This window comes from Abramis brama, assembly GCF_963993115.1.
Source record: "Abramis brama genome assembly, chromosome: 22".
NCBI lineage: Eukaryota > Metazoa > Chordata > Actinopteri > Cypriniformes > Leuciscidae > Abramis > Abramis brama.
In genome coordinates this window covers 7,149,581-7,173,220 of record NC_139984.1, presented here as the reverse complement: position 1 = coordinate 7,173,220, position 23,640 = coordinate 7,149,581, and the positions used below count along the sequence as shown (strand labels likewise).

At 38.1% G+C, this 23,640-nt stretch overlaps 1 protein-coding gene across 1 annotated transcript; it reads left to right on the top strand.

Moving 5' to 3' along the window:
• Window positions 1–3,739: 3,739 nt before the first annotated feature.
• Window positions 3,740–21,694, top strand: LOC311073147 (cadherin-like protein 26; the record flags this gene model as incomplete). Its single annotated transcript, XM_084098630.1, has 9 exons — window positions 3,740–3,805; window positions 5,545–5,598; window positions 6,971–7,066; window positions 8,564–8,719; window positions 8,867–9,014; window positions 9,425–9,600; window positions 9,681–9,809; window positions 20,735–20,920; window positions 21,413–21,694. The coding sequence occupies 9 exons, from the start codon at window positions 3,740–3,742 to the stop codon at window positions 21,692–21,694; spliced, it is 1,293 nt and encodes a 430-aa protein (XP_083954756.1).
• Window positions 21,695–23,640: the final 1,946 nt, after the last annotated feature.

Here is a 23,640-nt window from a genome sequence, read left to right as displayed (position 1 = left end):
AAATCAGATGAGCCCAGAATATGAACGCAAAGTTTAACTACACGTTAAGCATTTTCCTCCCATAGAAAAACATTAAGAACACTTAATGTGGCTTAATGCAGATTAGAATGTCCCCTTATTATGTCGAAATAACGAGATATTATGTCGAAATAATATATTATGTCGAAATAACGACTTATCATGTCGAAATAAGACTTCTTAATAAACACTGTAAAAAATGATCGTAATTTTAACGGTAAAAGACTGTAAAAATGCTACAGTGAAAAACTGTTAATTGGTTAACAGAAAGTTTCCTTACTATATACGGTAAATAACTGTGATCTAACGGTACATTTAATGTAATTTTACTGTAACATACCGTTAAATTTACAGTTTTTGAAAGTGAAAAAACAACTCATTGTATAATTTACAGTGAAAAACCGTAAATTGACATTCCCACAATTCCCTGTGACACTTCACATTTGATGTATTTTTGTTGAAATAACTATGTTTGTTTCTTCATAGTTTTCTTCGTTTTTTCTAATCAGTTATGTACATTAGGGGTTTATGTTACATTTAATGTTGTTAAATTAATGTTTATTGCATTTTTAAAATTTCATGTGTTACCATGATGGTGTTTAATGTTTGTGTGAAGGACACTGTGCAGCTTCTATATATTAGTATTAACTTTCTTGTGGAAGAACTGTTTGTGTTGAGCTTTAATTGATCATGTGACTCTCATCACTGCTGTGATTGGTGGTTATCAGTGTACAAAACAGATATTAATACTTCAATAGGACGGTAAATTAACATTATATCATATTACTGAAATCCAATGTTAAATATACAGTTTTTTTCCGTAAAAACAATGGGAAGAAATTACAGTATTTTTTAATAGTAAATTTTTTTTACAGTATTTTTCCGTTTTTTAACAGAAATTTTCTGGCGCCTCTGCTGCCAGAAAATTGCCGTTTTTTTGCGGTTTTTTTTTTTTACAGTGAATAATAAATTAATAATAATAATAATACCAATAATAATATTGATAATGATGATAATAATAATAATTAATATAGTAATAATAATCATTGCTATATCAAGCCAACCTCACTGCATGCTATCTTAAGGTAAACTTGCACTAGCTAATGTTGGACTACTGAGACGTTAGTCACGGCCAAGCTATTTCATTGTAGCCTATTTTGTAATTCAAAGGATATTCAAAATATTTCAAGACAGTGCACCTTCTGGTCAAAAGTTATACATATTTTCCAAAAATGTTGATAACTTTTGAATAAATCTGCCTATTGTAATGCCACTGGTAAGGTTTGTCATTGTCACCTCACTCTCTGACCACATCACATCGATTTCGTAATGCGCCACCTATTGGTCGAAAATGATATAGGCTACCATTTGACCATAAGTTAGGCTACTGTTTGATTTTTCAGCCATTTGCCCAAAATCCTCCAAAAAGTGTTTAATTGCTGGTTGCAGTTGGTCTGACACTCCCAGCAATGTTGGCATGTCTTGTCTGCTTTTCAAATCTAACCTAAACAGTGTTAGATTTTAATAATAAAAAAAAAACATTCAAAATCGGGATGCGTTTTCCAGGTTATCTTTGTTTTTTTAACAGTAGCCTAACTTCGGGTCACGTGACAGGCACAAACAGTGGTTCGACTTCGAGTGAGAGGCGCATTTAACGCTCATGGGACGCAAGGCAGATGCATAATAGCGGTGTGCATAATACCATAATGCACACCATGCGGTGTGCATAATGCATAATACCATAGCGGTGGCAGGTCGCGGGACAGGCGCGTATAGCGGTGGCAGGTCGAGTGACAGGCGCGTATAGCGGTGGCAGGTCGCGGGACAGCCGCGTATAGCGGTAGCAGGTCGAGTGACAGGCGCGTATAGCGGTGGCAGGTCGCGGGACAGGCGCGGATAGCGGTGGCAGGTCGAGTGACAGGCACGTATAGCGGTGGCAGGTCGCGGGACAGCCGCGTATAGCGGTGGCAGGTCGAGTGACAGGCGCGTATAGCGGTGGCAGGTCGCAGGACAGGCGCATATAGCGGTGGCAGGTCGAGTGACAGGCGCGGCAGGTCGAGTGACAGGCGCGTATAGCGGTGGCAGGTCGAGTGACAGGCGCCAGTGGCAGCTGCCCCTGCCACGGAAAGATTTTACTCCCTCTCGACTCTTTTGAAAATCCCACGGCGCGCGCTCCTCTTCCTTAAGGACGTCACGAGCACTGCGTCTGAGAGAATTCCTGGCTCCATGGATTCCTGGCTTCCTCATCTCCGTTTTATTTTCTTTACTAAGTTTTATTTTCATATTCGTTTCTCCCTCCACAAAGGGAAATGAACTCTGAATCATGTTTCTGGCAACTTCACGTTTCGGTGAACCTTTAAACTTCGCGCGAGTCGGCTCGCCCCGAAGACACGAGGAAACACGCCCAGCTCTTAAAGGAGCTCTTCTTCAGCAAATACAAAGAGAACCATACGCAAGTATTTTGATTTGTGATTTGATGAATCTGATTTCTTGTTGTCTCTCAAGGTTACATTGCCTGTGATTTTGCCATGCTGAGATCATCTCGGTGATCTCTCTCATCCTGAACTTTAGTTTCACTTTCCCTCGCTCACTCTCCCATCCTCTCTCTCTCTCTCTCCCTCCCTCATTTTCGTTATTCGTTTAGTCTTGTATTTTGTTTACGTGTCCTGTACATACATATTTACTCGTGTAAATTGTAGTATTTTGTATTCCTTAGTTCCATGTATTAGTCCAATTATTAAAATTCCATATATACTTGATTGATCCTGTCTATAATTCTCACATTACGAGTCCCTGAAATGTTTGATCTAGCTACAGGCTTTACAATTTGATTATGGTTTAGTAACCTAAATTTTATAAGGACAAAAAGAATGGTTTCATGGCCAGAAGCTATTCCTTTTTGAAATTATAAGAAGTGATAACTTTATTGAGAAGGTTAGTAAGTTAATCTATGGTCGTTTGCGGGACAAACAATTGTTCGATAATTACATTAATTTTCCATTAAGGGTTATCTCATAGTCGATCTGAAATAGGATCATTGATATATGAATGATGAATTATAATTCGTTGTGATTGATTATTCATATATACAAATCGATCTATTTTCAACTTCGAATAAATTAATCATATTCATGATTAATTATTAAAATTCCCTATAGATCATTTGAGCTAATATTAATATTAATGTACAACCCATTGTTGCTACAACACAGACCGTCTGTGCCGCTCTGTCTTCTTGTCCCCATTACACGCCTGTGTACCAGTGCTGGCCCGCGCCGCTGGCCGCCTATCCTCCACTCAGTTGCGCTGGGGATTCTCTCTACACATAGACCGGCGAGACCGCTCTATTTTCCCCTATGATGTGCTTATGTACTGTGCTGGCCCGCGCTGCTGGCCGCATTGCCTACATTGATACATAGACCGGCAGCGCCGCTCTATTTTATATGAAGTGCTTATTACATGTGCTGGCCCATTTCTCCGACCGGCCACCTGTTCCAGCATGTGTTTTTTTCCCGGTTTCCCTGGGACTCATGCACTGGATGCTCGGCGCGCACGGCGTTGACAAAGGGTTCCCGTAGCGTAAGCTAACTTACGCAATACGAGAGAACCTCTCGTAAGAGAACGTACTCGGTTACCTAATGTAACCTCGGTTCTCTCTAGAAGAGGGAACGAGTATTGCGTAACCTGCCGTGTCACGCCACAAGCTTTTGCGCTTCAGACTATGAAAACCAGATTTTCAGCCTATGAGCCCTTCCTTATATACACGCTAGCCACACCCATCCTGACGGTTAGAGGGGTGTGGAGGGCGCGACGTCACACAGGCCTCACTGGTAGGCTGCAGCAGTTGCCGCTGGACAGCCAATGAGCACGCTTATGTAGCCTGCCATGGTCTGCCGGCTGTCGCACTGCGTTGACAATAAATACAAAATTAAGGATAATTTTTGGGCTTCAGATCTCGAGATAAGATAACTTTCCCGTAGCGTAAGCTAACTTACGCAATACGAGAGAACCTGAAACATGCTATCGTGTAATTCCCTTAACCCAGAACACTGATTAATCAGTACAGTGATTAGTTTGGTAACTTTTGACCTGGTTACACATACATTTTAATTTTACTAATCAGATGGATAAAAACATTTACCCAAACTTTAGCTACAAGTTTATAAAAAATGCAGATTTTAAATTTACTGTCAGTTGGACAAATACACATTTACTTGAACTTAAGCTTCACATTTACTAAAACTTCAGATTTTAATTTTACCGTGAGATGGACAAATCACTGAGTATCTGAGATTAGTGCGGGTTCTCCAGTAAAGTGCAGATATAATGTATAATCAAAGGCTCCACCATAACAAAAATAGCAATGTACATGAAACATTTAAGATTATTTACAAGTCATTACTTTTACAATTCATTTGAATGAAATTTCAAAAATATATTGATACGAACCTAGTAATATGAGTATGAGTCTGCAGTTACATTGCGCGTATTTTGACATGCTATATTTTTGTCCCATGCTATGGTTATTATCACTACGTCAATTGCAATTTCGAGAGTGAATCACGATTTTATATGTGGATGTCACTTCCAAAACTTTGCAGCATGTAATTGGCCATCGGTCCTCTTAGCAGCATGAAAACAATACTTTTATTTAATGGATTAAAGCTATAGCCTCGAAAGCGAAAGAGCGATAACGGCCTAATACGTATCCAAGTCTGTTTTTGAGTTGGCTACCTTGACTTTGCATTTGCAGATATGTCTGAGGTCATAATTTTAGCATCAGTTCTAATCTCACTGCATATTATTTACCTGATTTGTCATGGTTTTGATATGTGAGATTTCAGATGAAATCTAGTTAAAGTCAAAGTGAATCAAAAACAGAGCAAGCTGAAAGTGACCTCAGTGCTCTTGGTGTTTGCAATGTAAGTGGACTTAAAAGGGAACATCACAATCTGGCAAACTAATGAACTGAGACCTCACCCCATCAACCATTTAGGGGGGTCTGAGACCATTTGGGGTGTTCACATATTGACGTTATATCGGCCTGACACTAACCTGAGTCAAAGTCACCCAAAACAAGTACATACTGTATTGCCATAATTTTTCACTCACATTATGTACAACGAAACCGGTAATGCTTTGTTGATGACAACAGCCACATTTGAACCATATATAAATGTTAAGCACTGGGTGTGAGCATTTTTTTATAATGCCACCTATGTGAGTAAGGCATTTGGCATGAGGTTGTTTATGTATTCTTGTTTTTCATGTTGGCGCTGATTCTCAGTCTTAAAACAAGCTAGACAAACGTGACACAGTGTTAAAAGAAAACAGAAAAAAAGTAATCTCATTTGAATCAGACAATGTTTTATTTATTTTTTGGACATAGAACAGTTAAGTGGATGTTAACAGTATTATGTAAAAATATGCACAACAATCATTCCTCAGACGTTGAGAGGGATGTTCTATCACTATTGATTGTATGTTTTTCAATTAGTATTATCCTGTTTTTTGTCTAATCATCAGCTTGTTGAAGTGACCGCGACCAGCAAAAACGATGCCGGGAATCGTGAAAAGCGGGTAGGTAATCTAATAAAAACAAATTCGAAAGTTATGTCTCAGCTCACTGTCTTGACACAACATGTCACGACAAATTCCCACCTGTCATCAGACCATAAAACAAGACTTCATTTACAGTAGAATATAATACATATGTATTACATCATGTAACATAAATACAGAAACATATACAGAAACGTAGAGCATATTTTCAACCATCAAAAGAGTGGAATTTTATTTTATTTTATTTCCTTATTATTATTATTACTATTATTATTATTATATAGCATGTTTTATCCCATTTTATATTTTATAAAATTTTAGTTAAGCCTACTTGCCTTTTAAGTTATCTGTCCTTAAATATTTAAATTAATTCAATAGGAATACCACATTAGGCGAACTTGATAAAACAAGTTTTGTTAGGCACTATTACTGAATTAAAATGGGGGAATTATGGAGCTCATAATATGACAAAACGATTTGAATTTGAATTGTGTAAATTTGAATTATTTGCAAGTGTAATCTAACAAAATAGAATTTTAGGTAAATTTGATTTTTTTTTAAACGAATATTGAACATTTGAAATTTAACAAATTGAAATGTTTTTATGGCTGAATTTTATAGACATGTATTTTCAAACAGCTAGTTTTTTTTGTTCTGAATTCGTATACTGCAAATATTCAGTTAAAAAAAATACAGATTCAAGTTTTCAAGATGAAGAAATTCGGAACTTCAAATTCAGTTTCCTAAAATTCAAGTTCCAAAATTCAGATCTTACAGAAAGTAGGTCACAGGTCATCCACAGGGAAGAGTAAAGGATCTCAGATAAGTCGAACAGAGCATTTTGGCTGCACTGCAGTAGTTTTCTGCCGCAAACGCGGTGGTGGTTCAAGAGAATCCGTGTATCTTTCGTTCAGTCGTTTTTTATTTAATATTAAGAGTAGAAAAATGAGAAAACAGCTTGAGTATTAGATTTCTAATATTCTAGAAATAATAGACCGCTGCAGCAGTTGCACGGAGCTTACAAAACTTAACGCGTGTTTTGCAACTATAGGCTACATTTAATTTTCTCATCAAACAACTAGACTAACGAATGGCTCGGTACAACAGAAGAGCTTAGAAGGGCTTTTTCTCTGTGTAGACCAGCAGTTGGTCTGAATTTGCTATAACCTATAGCCTATTTTCCGGACTGTATAGGCTAAGTCACGTTTTATCATGAAACACGTTAAATAATCTAAATGTTGATTCAAATTCAAATCGTTTTGTCATATTATGAGCTCCATAGGGAATGAGTTTCCTCAATTAATTTGAGTAGACTCAACTTTTAAGCTTTACAGTGCAAAATCAGAAAGGAAACTGATCATCACTCAATATATCTCTTTATATCTCAAAGGAAGCTGTTCTTATTCGTTCAAAGAGAAGATGGGTTCTGTCCACCATTGATCTTGAGGAGAACCGGCCTGGACCTTATCCCACTGAGCTAACACAGGTAACTTTACACAGTCACTTATTCCAGTGTGGTGAGTTCAGCCTGTTCACAAAAATGTAAAGACCTCATGAAATCTCTTGATGATAGCAGTTTTCTTTTCTGTGTTACCATGCATGTTGGGGGGTTTGGGTATGGACATTTCATAGCTGGACATATTTATCTATAGGGTAATGGTGGTTTCACTACAGTGCTTCAGACTGCAGGATTGCTGATGACTAAAGAAACGTTAACAGCAAGATGGTATAAAACAGTTTTTGGTTATGGTTACACTTGAATAAAATCGTATAAAACACAGTTAAATGCACCCAGCATATATTTTACCTGAGAGGTAGAATGAGAGAGAGAAAGAAAGTGTAGAGAGTAACGAGAGATGGAAGGCAGAGCTCAGGAAGAGAGGAAAAGAAAAGCCCCCCAAGAAGAAGAGTCAAACAAAAAAAGAGTGCCCAAGAAGGGGACCCATGCAGAGGAAAAGAAGAGCCCCCAGTTACAGTTACACTCTTCTTTTATTCCTTCCTTGACCATGTGACTGAAACCCAAATGTGAGACATTCAAACTAACCAATCAGAAGATTGCAGCTGTAATCTAAAGGTATGCCAATTAGCAGATCCCAGAGGCCTTGATCACTATCAACACCTCATGAATTCCAAATGCTTCTTGGAAAGAAAATGTCTTTCTTCATTTTCAAGCCTACAATAGATAGCCCATAGGCTTTAGTTACAGCACATGAATATGCTACTTGCTGATGCTATTAGGAGGAGTAACATTTGGCAGGGGTGTCCAATCCTGCTCCTGGAGGGCCAATTTCCTGCACAGTTTAGCACAAACACACTCGGCTGGAAGTTTCTAGTGATCCTAATGCTAATACTATACATGACCTTAAAGCTAACAGACATGAACTAAAAGCATAAAATTCCATTTTGATTTGATAGGATCTTTAAAGGTGCTGTATGTATTTGACTGTACTAAAGCATAAAAATACCATAATATGTTTGCAGAGATTTAGGAAGCATGCTTAGTACACATACTTGTTTCTCTGACAAACAATGATACAACCAGTTATTCTGAAATGTGCCGTGTCAGAATATCTGTTTTTGTTTTAGTCTGCGTGACTCCGCCCACTGCCAATTTATCCATTAGTATTTCAACACGCCATTGGCAGTTGCCGGAAAACACAGCATATTGTAGCCAAGGAAGACAGCAAATAAACATGTCAATCTCCTCAATCTGGCAACCCATGTGAGCGTCAAGTCTAAGGAGGGAAAAACTCTAATTAATATTTTGAATGTGGACCGCAGTACCCTTTTCAACAGCTAGCTGTCAATATTACAGACTGGTCCTCTTAGTCCTCTATTTGGTTTGTTTAAATAGGCTTGATTATCAAAATGGATTTATTTTGAATAATGCATGTTTTGGCTAAAAAGTGAACAAATATATAATCATAAATGGTACATGAATCTAATTTGTGTTTTTTTTTATTTGTTTTTTTATTGATGCTAGATGTTCAATGACAAAAAGGCGGACAGCACTGTCAAGTTCCGCCTCCAAGGAGACGGGGTGACAAGAGAACCATTGGGTTTGTTTTCCATTGACGAAGACACTGGGGTTGTATTCGTACACGGGCCCATCGACCGAGAATTGACTCCCCGCTTCCATGTAAGATCTCACCTGTGGCAAAGCAAGATTTCAAGGCGGGATTTGATATGACACTAATGCTAACAAAATAATACAACGGAATTCAAAGAATGGACTGATTTAATTTATGTTGATGTAGTTCAGAGTGGCATTTTGATTCTTTTGTAGATGGACTTTGACATGCTGGACAGGCAGACTGGCCTACAGGTGGACAAAACGCTGTCATTCAACGTGGACATAAAGGACGTGAATGACAACAAACCTGTGTTCTCGCCGGACGCTATCCGTGTATCAGTTCCCGAGAACACTCCTGAAGGTTCAGAGAACACATTTTACTGCATATATGCATATATTTTTTTCTGTTAAAATGCTTTCTATAAAGAAACTATTATAAGTTAGCCATTTGTAAAGTGACTTCTCCTGAAAAGTGTAAACATTGACAGAACATTGCTCTATTTGTTTGAGCAGACCAGCTCAATGTAATAACACTGATTAAACCAACGGTGTGATTTTGGGGGAGGAATTAACTATTTTGCTGACCAGTGGCAGATGGGGGTGGGAGGGTAGCTGGAAATCTGTTTGAAAACATGAATTCCATTTGGCAGCACAGAAATTACACACTTCGGCTGTAAAGAAATTGGATGTTGACTCTAGTGATGTTGTTACCATTAAATGCCAAGCATAGATACAGTATGTTCTCTTTTTTAATCATCCTTGTTTGAACAGGCATTCTGCAAGCATCATTAGTAGCTCATGACAATGATCAGGTGGATACTCCTAATTCCCAGTTCACCATGAGGGTGGTGTCACAAGAACCTGCATTACCAAAAATTTCCCTGAAGGACATACCTGGGACCACTAAAGTCAAACAGCTCACCTTCACAGGATGCTTTGACTATGATGTCAGTTACTAATGGAAAGGCAAATACATGTTTTGAGCATTTTTCTGTATTTCTTATCTCTTCTGTCTCCTGTATTTTAGAAAGTAAAAACATATAAAGTGCTAGTTGAAGCGAAGGATCAAGGGACACCTGCAATGTCTTCAACTGCAACTATTTTTCTGGAAATCAAAGATAACAACACCCATCTACCAGAATTCAGTTCTACCAAGGTGAGTCAGGCTGAACAGTCTTTGTAGATTGATGTGCCAAAAAAAGTGTAAACACTGTGACCAGGGTTGCCAGGGGCCCGTACCATGATAGTAGTTGAACAAACTCTGTAACAAAGGGTTACGGGATTAGTTTCGAGTTGACAAAACCAAACCAAACCAAACCAATCCATTCATGCTTTGTTGTTACCATTATTACACTGGTCATCAACTTTCTCTGTTTACTCAGGCCCTTGATTCATGGAGCACATGCACATGAAAGCGTGACATCAGTAGCAAACAGCCAATCACATGCTGTGAAACTCAGATTCACTTTTCGCAAGACAGTTCATTTCACAATTCAATTCATCGATTCAATTCTTTCTTCTGCAGAAGATTAAGAGATTGAAGAATATGAAGTATATAAATGCATTTACACAGCGAGAAGAAAATATGTTGTTATATCAGTGCAAGTGAAAGTTGTGAAGTTAGTTTATATAGTTGATAATAAATATAGGTATGCAGAGACTCGAACAGCACACAGTCATTTTTAAAGCTTTATCTATTGGTTCCAAATCTTATTTTATATATTGTCAGTAGCTATATATTTATATTCATTAAAACTAAATGCTTAACAATAATTGTTAAACTAAAATTGCTAATGTGTAATGGATTATGGATATGATAATTATATAAATCATTTTTAAATCATATAAATAATTAAATAATCATCACTAAAAGAAAAAAATATTTCTCAGCCATATGTAAGGGTGCGTTAAATCCGACTAAAGGGAGTAATAGAGCATATATTGATCTAGTGGAAACCGAAATATTGGCACAAATTTCTGTAGGCTACCGGGTTTTTTTTATGGACCGTTAAAGTTTTAAATGGGACAAACAAATTCAGAGTCGCCTTATTGCGCCATCATTCCTACTAGTTGTGCATTTTCTAGGCCGCATCAGAGGGTGCGTTAAAGTGGACATTATCCCATTATAGAAGAGCTGTTGTCTAACGAAATCCAAATTTTAACCAGTTTTTACTGTGGAATTATTGTTTTACGAAGCTTTGAACTTGACACATTACACAATGCACAAAGAGCAGTCTTGCATTTTCTGCATAATTCATGGCGCTGTTTCTCACCCGCCTATAGGGTGCATTAAAGTGGACATTATTCCATGATAGTACAGCTCCTCCTCTAGCCGACCTAGACGGCTTTGTTACTGAAAGAAAGTCTAAAATATAGCTTGACTAAGTGATCCAACTCTGCCATGTCCTCTATCAGTAGGCTATGCAATGAACACTGATCGAATGCGTTATTCTCTACATTTCATTTCAACTTTTTTTCTCGAAACGCAACGACTTTACTCTCAAAATTTAATGAGTTTATTCTCACGATTATTTCGAGTTTTTTTTCTCGAAATTTAACGAGTTTTTTCTCGAAACACAACGACTTTATTCTCGAAATGTAATGAGTTTATTCTCAAGATTGTATTTCGACTTTTTTCTCGAAATTTAACGAGTTTTTTCTCGAAACACAACGACTTTATTCTCGATATTTAATGAGTTTATTCTCAAGATAGTATTTCGACTTTTTTTCTCGAAATTTAACGAGTTTAATCTCGCATTATAATGACTTTAATCTCGAGATGGTTTTATTTTTTTATTATTGCTTGGCTCTAATCCTCTTCCGTACTGTCACGTTGTGAATGTTTCCAGTTTCATGCCTTTGTTTTATGTTTGATTATGTTTTGGAATTAAAGTTGCATTTGGGTTCACTTCAACTTGCCTCCAGTGGATTAATGACGAGGCATGAAACTGGAAATGTTCAGTACTCGACAAAAAGAAACAGGGCAAACATGAGGGCTAAATACACATAAGACTAAAGACAAGACAAGGGACACCTGTGAACAATTAAACAATGACCCAATGACAACATGACACAACAGACAAGGGAACACATGGCAGGATCACATGATTAGAACAGGGGATCACATGACAGACAAAAACAAGGAACAAGAAACAAAACCCACAACGTGACAGTCACTTTGCTCACAGCTGATTGGTCCAGTTTTGAGATCTCTTACCCAGAACATATCCTTTAACGTGGAGCATAAGTTACTGTTGCAATGAACACCGCTAAAATCTGAACCACTTGCATGGAACCTAAAACCCAGGGTTGGTGCAAACTAAACTGAAACATACCTGGCTATCCCCTAAGATGAACACTGCTAATCTAAGATGAACACTGCTAAAAGCCAAACCACTTTCATGATGCCTGTAAGGCCTGCCCAATCGGTCCAACGACAGTTTCCGATAAGCAGGTGAAGGTTTACTGCGTGTTACTGTCTTTTCCGCGTGGCAAAGTAATTCGATTCCAATTAAGCTTTTATCTGACTCCATTTTATCACAACCTCAAATTTAGGTTGGAATGCCAATTTGTTATTGGTCATTTTTATAATAGTTTACCAATATATTTGATTGTTCTATTTAACTCTTTACTTTATATTTTACCCGTTCAGATTAGGAAACTCTGTTGCTTTGAGGTTCTCACGCCGGCCGTTTATAACGCGATCACCAACTTCGAGTCACTAAACAAAGGTAATTGGCTAATACCTAGACGGTCGCATTCACGCTTACACAATCAAATATATTTTTGTATAGCCCCCGTGGTTGTATACACTTGAATTAAAGTAATGTTTTCTTTAGACAGAGGTCATGACCACTACCACAGATATAAGTAGGGTTGGTAATCGTAAGAAATTTTCCGGTTCCGGTTCCGGTTCCGCCAAACGATTCCGGTTACGGTTCCGATTCCCATTCAATAAAAAACATTAAAACAACTAATAAAAAATAGTAGTAAGGGAAAAATCCACAATCCTTTTTGTGTTTATTTCTTATACTTGTCAAATGAGTTTAACAGACTGGTAATGTCAACAAATTCAACATATCGTTAAGCAATTTTTGCAAAAAAATATTAGTTTTTCTGAAGGAAAATAAAAATTTCTGCATTCTCTAGAATAATTTGGGACCTCTCCTAGCTTATTGTATAATCTCCAGCAGTGGAGAATACCCTCTCAGAAGGGGTAGAATATGCTTGAACACCCATGTAAGATGTGTGTAAAACAGATTCTTTTTTAAATAGTTTTGAATGATTGATTCATAAAGACTTTACTTGTTTCATTACTGGATAAATCAGCGCTCTAGCAGTTAATAAACAGAACTGCATGCGTCTTGCGGAAGAACATTGTTGTCGGAGCTACTTCTCTCTATTTATGTCTATGACGAGTCACGCAGACACTGGGCTACTCCGCAGCGGCTGCGATCTGCCAGTCTAAAGTATAGTCCGAGTATAAACGCTTATTGCAGGCTTAACGTAGTAATTCAGGGTAAGTTCATGATGCACTAGCTCATTGTATATATTTTGTAAATTCTGAACACAAAAAAGCGTCTTTATGAATGTTCTGAAGCATCAGATGTATGTAATCGATACACTTGTTATTTGAAGGCAGCGACTTTCAAAATAGTCAGCTGCAAATATGGCTTGACCCCAAAAAAATTCTAACAAACGGTTTCTCAGTGGTTTACAGTAGTATCAGATGTACTTAAAAACATACTAAAAGTTTACCAAAGTTTGACTCCAAGAAAGGCCCATTTTCAAAATGGCGGCGTCAGGACCCTTAAAATGAGCATTACTCCTTTGTATTCCTCCTAGACCAGGGGCACGTTCAAGTTCAAAACGGTGCGCAACGTTTTGCTACGGTTTCCGGGTTGAACGTCATGTTTCCTGGAAACGGCGTGCACCGGTGTGCAACGGGGTTTGAGATACGTTTTCTCTTGTTTGGTGGGTGTGTCAGAACTGCAGTCCAATCAGCAGCAACATGTATATAAAGCACGCAGTATTAAAGTGAACTCGCACAATGGGTTCAAGGAAAGTAATTTACAAATGTGTTCGATGCAGCTCGGTATACGCAACAACTGAGGATATTAGAAGACATGTTTGTCGTAAGTTTTATTGTAAAAATATAGGATATCAACATAATGATGTAATTGTTTATATTTTTAGCTTCATTGCAAGTGTATGACATTTGGTATAGAAATAAACAATGGTAATTAAGTGCTTTTACTAAAAATGAGAAAGAAAATACAGGGTATTAAAACAGTATGAACTACAAATAAAGTCAGTATGTGAGGCTAAATAGATGCGTTTTAGTCTGAATTAGGTAAGATGTGTGCTTCCATTTCAGTTTCAGCAATCCCTTCACTCGATTGGGATGTTCTCTTTTGTTCTGGGTGGCAAATGCAGTAACTGTAACATCGGGCATATTTTGTAGTATTAAACATATTTATACCGACTTCATCAGGCTCCGAAAATTCTTCACAAAGAACACAAAGAATGGCCTTCTCAGCTGCCATAGTTGCAACTCTTGCGTCATCAGAACAGTGTGTTCAACGCATCACCGTTTCTGTTTAAAAAACGTTGTGCAACGTTTTGTCGGGGCTGAACGCAGCCCAGGAATACTGGTGCCTGATACATGTTTGGGCCATGTAATATTCTAATTAACATATTTGCATAATAGATAAGTGATTACAAGTACAATTATATATTAAAGCAATTGGTTACAAGCATATTTATGCGAAAAATAAGTAAAATTTCCCTTAAGGCGAGACACTACAGGTGAATAGGATAACATTTTTAACTAGCAGATATCACCATGAAACTTTCCCAGTTGATTGTCTACATTAAGATGAGAAAAAAAAAATGTATTACAAGTTTTCTGTAATTTAATGTTAAAATATGCAAATTAGGCATTATCTAATTAAATGCGCTTATTTGCATATATATATAAAAAAAAATGAAATCTGAGTATTGGATAAAGCCAGATTCAAAATAATTTGTTCATTGTGTTCACATATTAGATGGGAAAAAAATTACGGTGAATGTGATGACAGGGTGCAGGGTGCTCCAGCAATCGCGGAGCAGTGGGATGATTTAGAACGGCAACTTTTGTTGAATTTATGAGAAATCTACAGACGCAAACAGACAAAGTGTAGTAAAATAAAGACCTAAATGTGTATTTCAGACTCTTTTTCGCCACAAGTCTGAAAGAAGACATGTTATTGAAGACAAATATCCCAAAATCTCAATTGACCAGTGAAAAACAAAACAATGCTTTTGCCTGCCGTGTCTCGCCTTAAGTAATTGCATATTTCTCCTTTCTCATATCGTTTTACCTAGTGTTGGTGGTTTCTGTGGTTCATTACCATTCTTTTCATTCCAATAAAGAATAAATTCATTAGAACTGTGTGGTACTGTCAAATTAGTCAAAACAGGGCTGCCACGTGAAGGCATGTGCTGATTGTCTGAACCCGTATAGAATCACACCAATTCATTGGCTGATGGCGCGGGCCCTCCTTTGTGGCGCAACTTGAGAGCGGAATGAGGTGGACAAAACTTTGGTGACATAACCAGGTCTAGGCCATAGAAACACCTTCACAAGACCTGGGGCAAACTCCATACAAGGCTCACTCACAGAAAGAGCCTGCAGATCGCCCACGCGCTTGAGATAGGCCAACGCTAACAAAAGTGCCACCTTGAGAGTAAAAATCCCGTCCGGAGCTGACTCCAAGGGTTCAAAGGAAGGCTCTAATAGCCCCTCCAGAACAACTGATAAATCCCAGGTGGGGACACTAATAGGACGTGCAGGCCTCAAGTGTCTAACTCCACGCTTAAACGAGGAGACCAGACAGTGTTTACCTAAGGGGACCTCGTCTGACTCCCGATAGGCAGCGATAGCTGACATAAACTCTCAAAGTAGTTGCAGCAACTCCAGCCACAAATTTATCCTGCAGGAATTCCAGCACTGAACCGACCGGGCAGCTGACAGGGTCCACTGCATGAGCCGAACACCAAGACTCAAAAACCTTGCACTTAGAGAAATACAGCAGTCTAGTAGAAGGCGCACAAGCGTTATCAATGGTCTCCCAACCATCAGCGGGAAGACCAGACGCCACTGTTGCTAGCGATTGCCTCTTATCGCCCACAGCCTCCATATCTCGGGTCAAGGATGCCAATTCCTGCCCTGGAGCTGAGACAGCAGATCTCTCCTGATAGGAAGCTGCCAAGGGGACTCCTCCACCAGGGAGCTCAGTTCCGAGAACCACGTCTGGGATGGCCAGAATGGGGCTACCAGAAGGAGGCGGATCCCACATTCCCTCACTCTGCAAAGGACTGCAGGGATTCGCTTGACCGGAGGGAATACATACAGTCTCAACTCCAGCCACGGATGAGCGAGGGCATCTATCCACAGAGGTGTCGGATGAGCTGAGACAGGGAAAACCATAGGGGGCACTGTGTCGAGCTCTGCGATGCAAAGAGGTCCGCCTCGCCAAACATGCTCCAAATTAGAGCCACTGTTTAACAGTGCAACATCCATTCCCCCGACTTGAGCTTCTGTCTCGACAGAAAGTCCGCTGCGATGTTCAGGTCCCCTGGAACGTGAACTGCTCTCAGCAAAAGAAACCTGTCTTGAGCCCAAAGGAGGAGGCGGTGCGCATGCCTGTCGAGGGTGCGCGACCACGAGCCCCCCTGGCGATTTACATGGGACACAACTGCCATGTTGTCCGTCCTGACAATGACATGAGTCCATCAGGGCCGGGAGAAATTGATCCAGGGCCAGAGAGACAGCTTGCAACTTGAGGCAATTTATGTGCCACGAGAGAAGCTCGCCCGTCCAAACATCGTACGTCGGTCTGCCCTCGAAGACCGCACCCCAACAAGTCAAAGAGGCGTCCGTCGTGACAACCTGCAAATGGCAAACTACACCCATCTTGACCCCCTGAAGTAAAAAGGGGGAGTCTTTCCACCTCCAAAGAGCGTGAAGGCAACGGCGCGACACTCTCAGCAGGCGGAAGGCAGACCAAGAAGGGCGGATGCCGCTGAGTTTCATCCAGCACAGGAATGGTCTCATATGAGGGAGACCCAAGGGCAGCACAGGAGAGGCTGCTGCCATGAGCCCCAGAAGCCTGCGACATATGCCCACCGCTACATGATGGCTGAGCCTGAAACGGGCCAAGCATGCACGGAGACTGGAAACTCGAGCAGGGGCCAGACGGGCCTGCATCGAGAGAGAATCGAGTTGGACACCCAGGAAAGTGGTCTGCTGAGAAGGAGTTAAGACATTCTTCTGAGCATTCAACCTGAGATCAAGGCTGAGTCCCAATTCGCATACTATCCGTCCTAAATAGTATGCGAAACTAGAATTAGTACGTCCCAAATCGTAGTATGTTGAAATGAGTATTCCAAAGATACCCGGATGGTCTACTATTTCCGGTTAGAATTCGAAGTGCAGATCAATGCACACTCTAACGGCTAATATTGCCCACAACCCATTGCGTGCGGGAGGGAGGACCTTTGTGGTGATGGTGGTGATGTAAACATGGCAGCCGGTGTGGTGAACAATCGAGTCCGACTGAAGAGAGAAAGACCGCGAAATTTAAAAATACGACTGTATTTTTTACACACCGGATGCAGCAGCGGAGATGCCCCCTCAGTTTTTAAGTGTAAGAATTCAAATGTTTAACCCTAATTAAAGTTATATTTTATTGTCTCGTAATATTAATGGGTTTATGTTGTGCCAAAAAAGTACCATGTTTATCTTGTAGGGTAAATAAAAAGGCTCTAGTACAGTGTCTAGCAAGTGTCTTTTTTTATGTATTTCTTTTGATGTTTCTGTCTTAGATTTATACCTTACTATAAACCCTTATGAAAATAAACCCCTTTTACTACACTAACCATAGTTTAACCACACTGACATATTTGTAGTAATACTGTGGCTGTACAAATGTTAACTTTATCAGTCCAACCAAAGAAACATGGTTACTACACTTTTACTATAGTAAAAGCATGGTTCATTTTCATCTGGGTATTTTTGAGTATTATACATAAGTATAAAATATGTTAAACAATAGTTATACTATAAACTTTAAATATTTTAACTCAGAAAATAAGTAGCTTTCGTTACACACATTGCACATTAGGGGTGTCGCAATATACCGGTGTTGACGATAATCGTGATATTCAAAGCATGAAATATCGACATCTACAAATACACTACAACATACATACTTTTAGGTTGTAGTATAAGTAGGCGAATTGGGACTCAGCCCAAGAGACCGGAGGTGGTGGAGAATGACGTCCCTGTGACGAAACACCAACTCTCTGGAATGAGCCAGAATGAGCTAGTCGTCTAGATAATTTAGTACACGGATGCCCTGGAGCCTCAAGAGGGCCAGAGCTGCATCCATGCACTTGGAGAATGTCTGCGGAGCCAAAGCTGGACCAAATGGAAGGACCCGATACTGGTACGCCTTTCCCCCAAAGGCGTATCTAACCTGAGGTTTAGTATAATGCCACCTTTATACTCAAAAACATCTATAGAGGATGTATTACATATGTATTACCTTATTCAAATTGAAATGAGTGACCATTTTAGAGGGTTCGCACACAGGCCTCTGTTCGGGCTAATTCAGAGTTGTTTATGATCAAAGTTATACAACTCCAATTTAAGTTACTTTTGGGTGCAATAACTTTTACATTGAATGTCAAGTCTGTGTTTTAGCAAAAAAAGGGTATGTTTTCAAAAACACGTACTGAGTAGGAGTTATATGACATAGGCTAAATCGTTTATATCTCTGGTTCACCCCAAACAAAGAAAAAACCTTACAGTTATCTCACAAAATCATGTATTCCATAAGTATGTAATCATGTCAGTGCAATTTAGACAAGTCCAATGGATTCATAGACCCAGAAAACATGGGGTTAGACACCAAGATTATTTGGCTAGGTCAAATAATGAAGGAGTTAGGATATTTTAAGGGCTTCCTGCCCATCTTGGACGCCATCTTGAAAATTACACCTTTCTAGTGGTCAAACTTTGGTAAACTTTTAGTATGTTATTAAGGACACCTAATACTACAAAAAACAGCTGCGAAACCTTTTGTTAGAATTTTTTTAGGGTTAGGTGTTTTTTTTCCATATATGCAGCCGCCTAAAAGGTGATTTACTCTATTTTGGTTGCTACCGTAGACATCAGTGTTTATACTCGAATTATAAACTTTCATCTCAGTACTTCTGTGATCATTTGAATAAATATCGATAGGCCTACTGTGATTTGTAAAGCTGTTTCATATTGACAACTGCTCTCTCTGGGTCAGCGACAGCGCAAACAGATTTGTAAGTTCAGGGGTGAGGTTTTTGTAATTTAGGAATAAGATTGCGTGGGTGTTTGAATCGAGATCTTTTAAAGATTAATCGTGCAGCTCTACTGTCTTTAATACACTCTCTCTCTCTCTCTCTCTCTCTCTCTCTCTCTCTCTCTCTCTCTCTCTCTCTCTCTCTCTCTCTCTCTCTCTCTCTCTCTGCGTTGATATCTGACGCAAAACGTATTTGAGTAGCGCAAGGGCTTTTCAGTGCATTCTTTACTATTTTAATATGAGGTGAGATGTCGCTATTAAAGGATAAGCTCCCAGCGCTTCGCCCACACAGCACACCAGAACCGTTTTCAGAACCGAAACTTAGGAATTTCGCACGGTTCCGGTCTTTTTTCAAAAACACTACCGGTTCTGGAAAAGAACCGGTTCTCGGTTCCCAACCCTAGATATAAGCCGACCAATCTACTTCTCTGATAGTAGCTTTGGTTTGGTCATGCCATGGTTTCCCGCATACACTTGACTAAAGTAACATTACATTAAACAGAGGTAAGACTCACCCTATTTAGGTTGGTCAATCAGCAGTTTACTGTCCTAAACAGAAATTCCCTTTTAGTCTTTACAAAACAAGTACACTTGTCACTAATCAGTTAAAAATAATCAATACAGTAGAATTAAATCCTCAGATATAAAGAGTAAAAGATGTACCTGACTCAAGAAAAACATAATGCTGAGTGTCTGAAAGGCACTCAGCATTATGGGCCGATCTCATTACAAATCGGGCCGAGCCTCTTGTGCTATTTCTTTAAATACACAGACCGAGACAGATTCTTCTTTCACATGGAAACATTTGCTAACAATGGGAATTTGTATTCAGAGTTTACACCTTTTGAGAGCAGGAGGCCATTTGCCTGGAAGACACACCCTCCTCTGTAAGCAAGTTATCTTAAAACTCTTAAAAACTTACCTTTTTGGTTTACGTCTGTGGAGAATGAGACATTTGTACCAGTCGCACTGAGACATTTCAAATGATACCAGACATCATAGTGTTGTATGATAATTGTTCACATTAAACCATATAGATTTTTGGGTGAATTTCAGGTGATCTCAACATGAGAGAGAGAAGGAACGGGGGAATGGGGGGTCAAGGGAAAGAGATGTAGATTAGGGTGATGCTTAGGTGAGACTTGCGTCTGAATGATGATGCTAATTTCACAAGAGAGAGTTCAAATGTTAATTTCCAGGAAGGTCCTTTGTCTTCTCAGGGAGTGGTTGTTCTTCAACTGCCCGACATTTTCTAATTTCTTAAGTCTTACATGCCTAAAACCCAGAGTTGGCGCAAACTAAACTGAAACAGGCTAGCTACCTAAACCGGCTTCATGGTATAGGCCCCAGGTCAGCCAATGGCATGAGTTTAGGGCAGAACAGTCTGTTTCAGGCTGACCAATGACAGAAGGGCAGTGGGTTAAGGAAACCTGTTTGTAAACAGTCAACTGGTTGCTTGTTAAGGCAAGGCAGCATAGCAACTCAAAACCAATCAGAATTCCTCAGCAACCGCATCACACCCATGGGGTTTTTGTCTGGGCAAATCAAGCAAATATTTTATTTTACAGTTCCAATTGATGCTGCTTGTGGTGCAGAAATGACACACTTTACCCTTAATAAATAGATGGCTTTATTGAGTAATTTGGTTTCAAAGCTTGCATGGTATGATATACATGAATGTATCTGTGTAAAACAGTTAAATGTTGAAGTGATGGAAATGGAATTAAACAAGGAGATCCTAAGAATTGGCATCATAGACAAGGACACTCCGAACACGCCTGCATCAAGAGCGGTGTTCTCCATCCTGAAGGGCAACGAAGATGGAAATTATAAGATCGAGACAGACCCCAAAACCAATGAAGGTGTGCTGTCTGTTATCAAGGTAAATGCCACTGTTCCCTTGAATATTTCATTCACTTCTAAGAAAAATGTATCGGGTTTATTCAAAGAGAAGTCAGTTCATCACCTCTATTTATACAGTATATTGCTGAACCGGTAATGATCAATGATGCAAACAGAATTCAATTCTGCTGTAAAGCAGCTCTAGAAAGACAATAGTGTCATTGTTCAGTTGAAATAAGTTCAGTGTTTATTTAGTTCAGTTCAATAACTGAGTTCACTTCAGCTATAAAGCCGCTTGAAAACATTGATGTCATCATCCAGCTCAGTTGAGTTCTCATCCAATAGTGTTAGTGCTGTCAAATCAATAATATTGCTGAATATTAAGTCATATAAGTATATAGAAGTCATCACTGGGAACTGGTTTACACAACTACTTATTACAGTAATTTCTTGCCATGCATGTTAGTTTTTTACATTGTGTTGTTGAGCTAAAAAAAAAAAAAAAAACAGGACTAAAATTTGTATTTCACAGGGGAAGGATTTTGAGAAAACTGAGATCACAGAGCTGGAAATAGCTGTCGAGAACGAGGAGAAATTATTTCAGTGTGTCGATGGAAAGGCCCTAACAGGTTCCACACCAAAGCCTAATTCTGTCAAAGTGGCAGTGAAAGTCATTGACGTGAATGATCCCCCTGAATTTAAGAAGAGTACTGAATTCATTTACCGAAATGAAAATGGAGAACCAGGAGATGTGTTGTTTGTACCTGAAGTCAAAGATGAAGACTCAAACTTAATCAAAATCAGGTGTGGTTGAGCTGCACAACATCAAATTACACATCATTAAAAAAAATATTGGTAACACTTTAGAATACTGTATCTTACTTACTGCATAACTAATAAGGAATTATTGAGGAACTAATAGATAATTATTTATTAACACTTAAGTCACTACTGTTAACTACTAAGGAAGATGTGTTAACTAATTAGTATGTAATAGAATTGTATGATTGTGTTAAGTTTCAGTTAGTTAATCAATAACTAATGAATTATGTCATAACTCTTGAAGAACTATTATTAATTATCTATTAATTAATGTGCAAGAAAAATAACTAAGAAGTAACTACTAATGAACAGTCATACACAGTGGTTACTACAATAAACCGTTTTATTTTAGCGGTGGAGTGGTGGATGAAGTACACAAATCAAGTACTTGAGTAAAAGTACAGATAACCCAATAAAATATTACTCCAGAAAAATGATAAACTATTGGCCTATTCATTTTCAAAATTACCTTAGTAAAAGTATAAGGTAATTACTTGAAAATTAAAAAGCACTGATCAATGTTTTTTATTTTATTTTCTAGCCAGTTTTAGTCATTCTTCAGCACTAATAAGAAAGATAAGTGCAGACATTTACTAGGCTATATATTGATCTGCAAATAAGCAAACTTTTTATTTAATTAGCAAAATGTATCATAATGTATGATAACTTATCTATTTTACAAAGGTTTAGATAATACCGTTAATAATGTGTTTTTTACAGTAAGTTTGATTTGAGTCAGAAGTATGTGGTAATTCTGTATTAATTACTAATGAGTTCCCTATATTCTCACTTTAGAATACTGTTCCAGGTTCCAAGTAATTCCTGAAGAATTATCTAATAATTATTTGTTAATTACCAATTAATTTCCTTATATGTTCACTTTAGAATGCTGTTTCAGGTTATAAGTAGCCTAATTCCTAGATAATTATTTGATAATTATTTATTAATTACTAATGAGTTCCCTATATTCTCACTTTAGAATACTGTTCCAGGTTCTAAGTAATTCCTGAAGAATTATCTAATAATTATTTGTTAATTACCAATTAATTTCCTTATATGTTCACTTTAGAATACTGTTTCAGGTTATAAGTAGCCTAATTCCTAGATAATTATTTGATCATTATTTATTAATTACTAATGAGTTCCCTATATTCTCACTTTAGAATACTGTTCCAGGTTCTAAGTAATTCCTGCAGAATTATTTGATAATTATTTATGAATTACTAATAAGTTCCCTATATTTTCAGTTTCCCTCAGTCATTACCTCAAACATGAATTTACTCAATGGCATTCTATGCTGAGGAAAACAGACACACACAGTACTGTATATAAAATATAAAAACTAATCTGAGGTTAGTTTTGTATGACTGTTCATTAGCAGTTACTTCTTAGTTATTTTTCTTGAACCTTAATTAGTAGATAATTAGTAGTAGTTCTTCAAGAGTTATGACAGAATTAATTATTTATTGATTAACTAACTGTTACTTAACACAATCATAAAAATATATTACATACTGAGTAGTTAACACAAATTCCTTAGTAGTTAACAGTAGTGAAGAAGTAGTTAATGAATAATTACCTATTAGTTCTTCAATAATTACTTATTAGTTATGCAGTAAGTAAGATACAGTATTCTAAAGTGTTACCAAAATATTTTTGTGGATTTAATTTTATTTTATTTTTTATCCTGCTTTCATTTCACTTTTTCATGATACTATAATATAATTGTGTAAATGTTTGTGGTTCGTAAGATTTTTAGTGTTTTTATGATTTTAAATGTTAAGTCGCTTTTGCTCACCAAGGCTGCATTTATCTGATCAAAACCACATTAAAAACTGTACAGAAATATTACAATTTAAAATAGCTGTTTTCTATTGTAATGTATTGTAATTAGTAATTTATTCCTGTGATCAAAGCTGAATTCTCAGCATCATTACT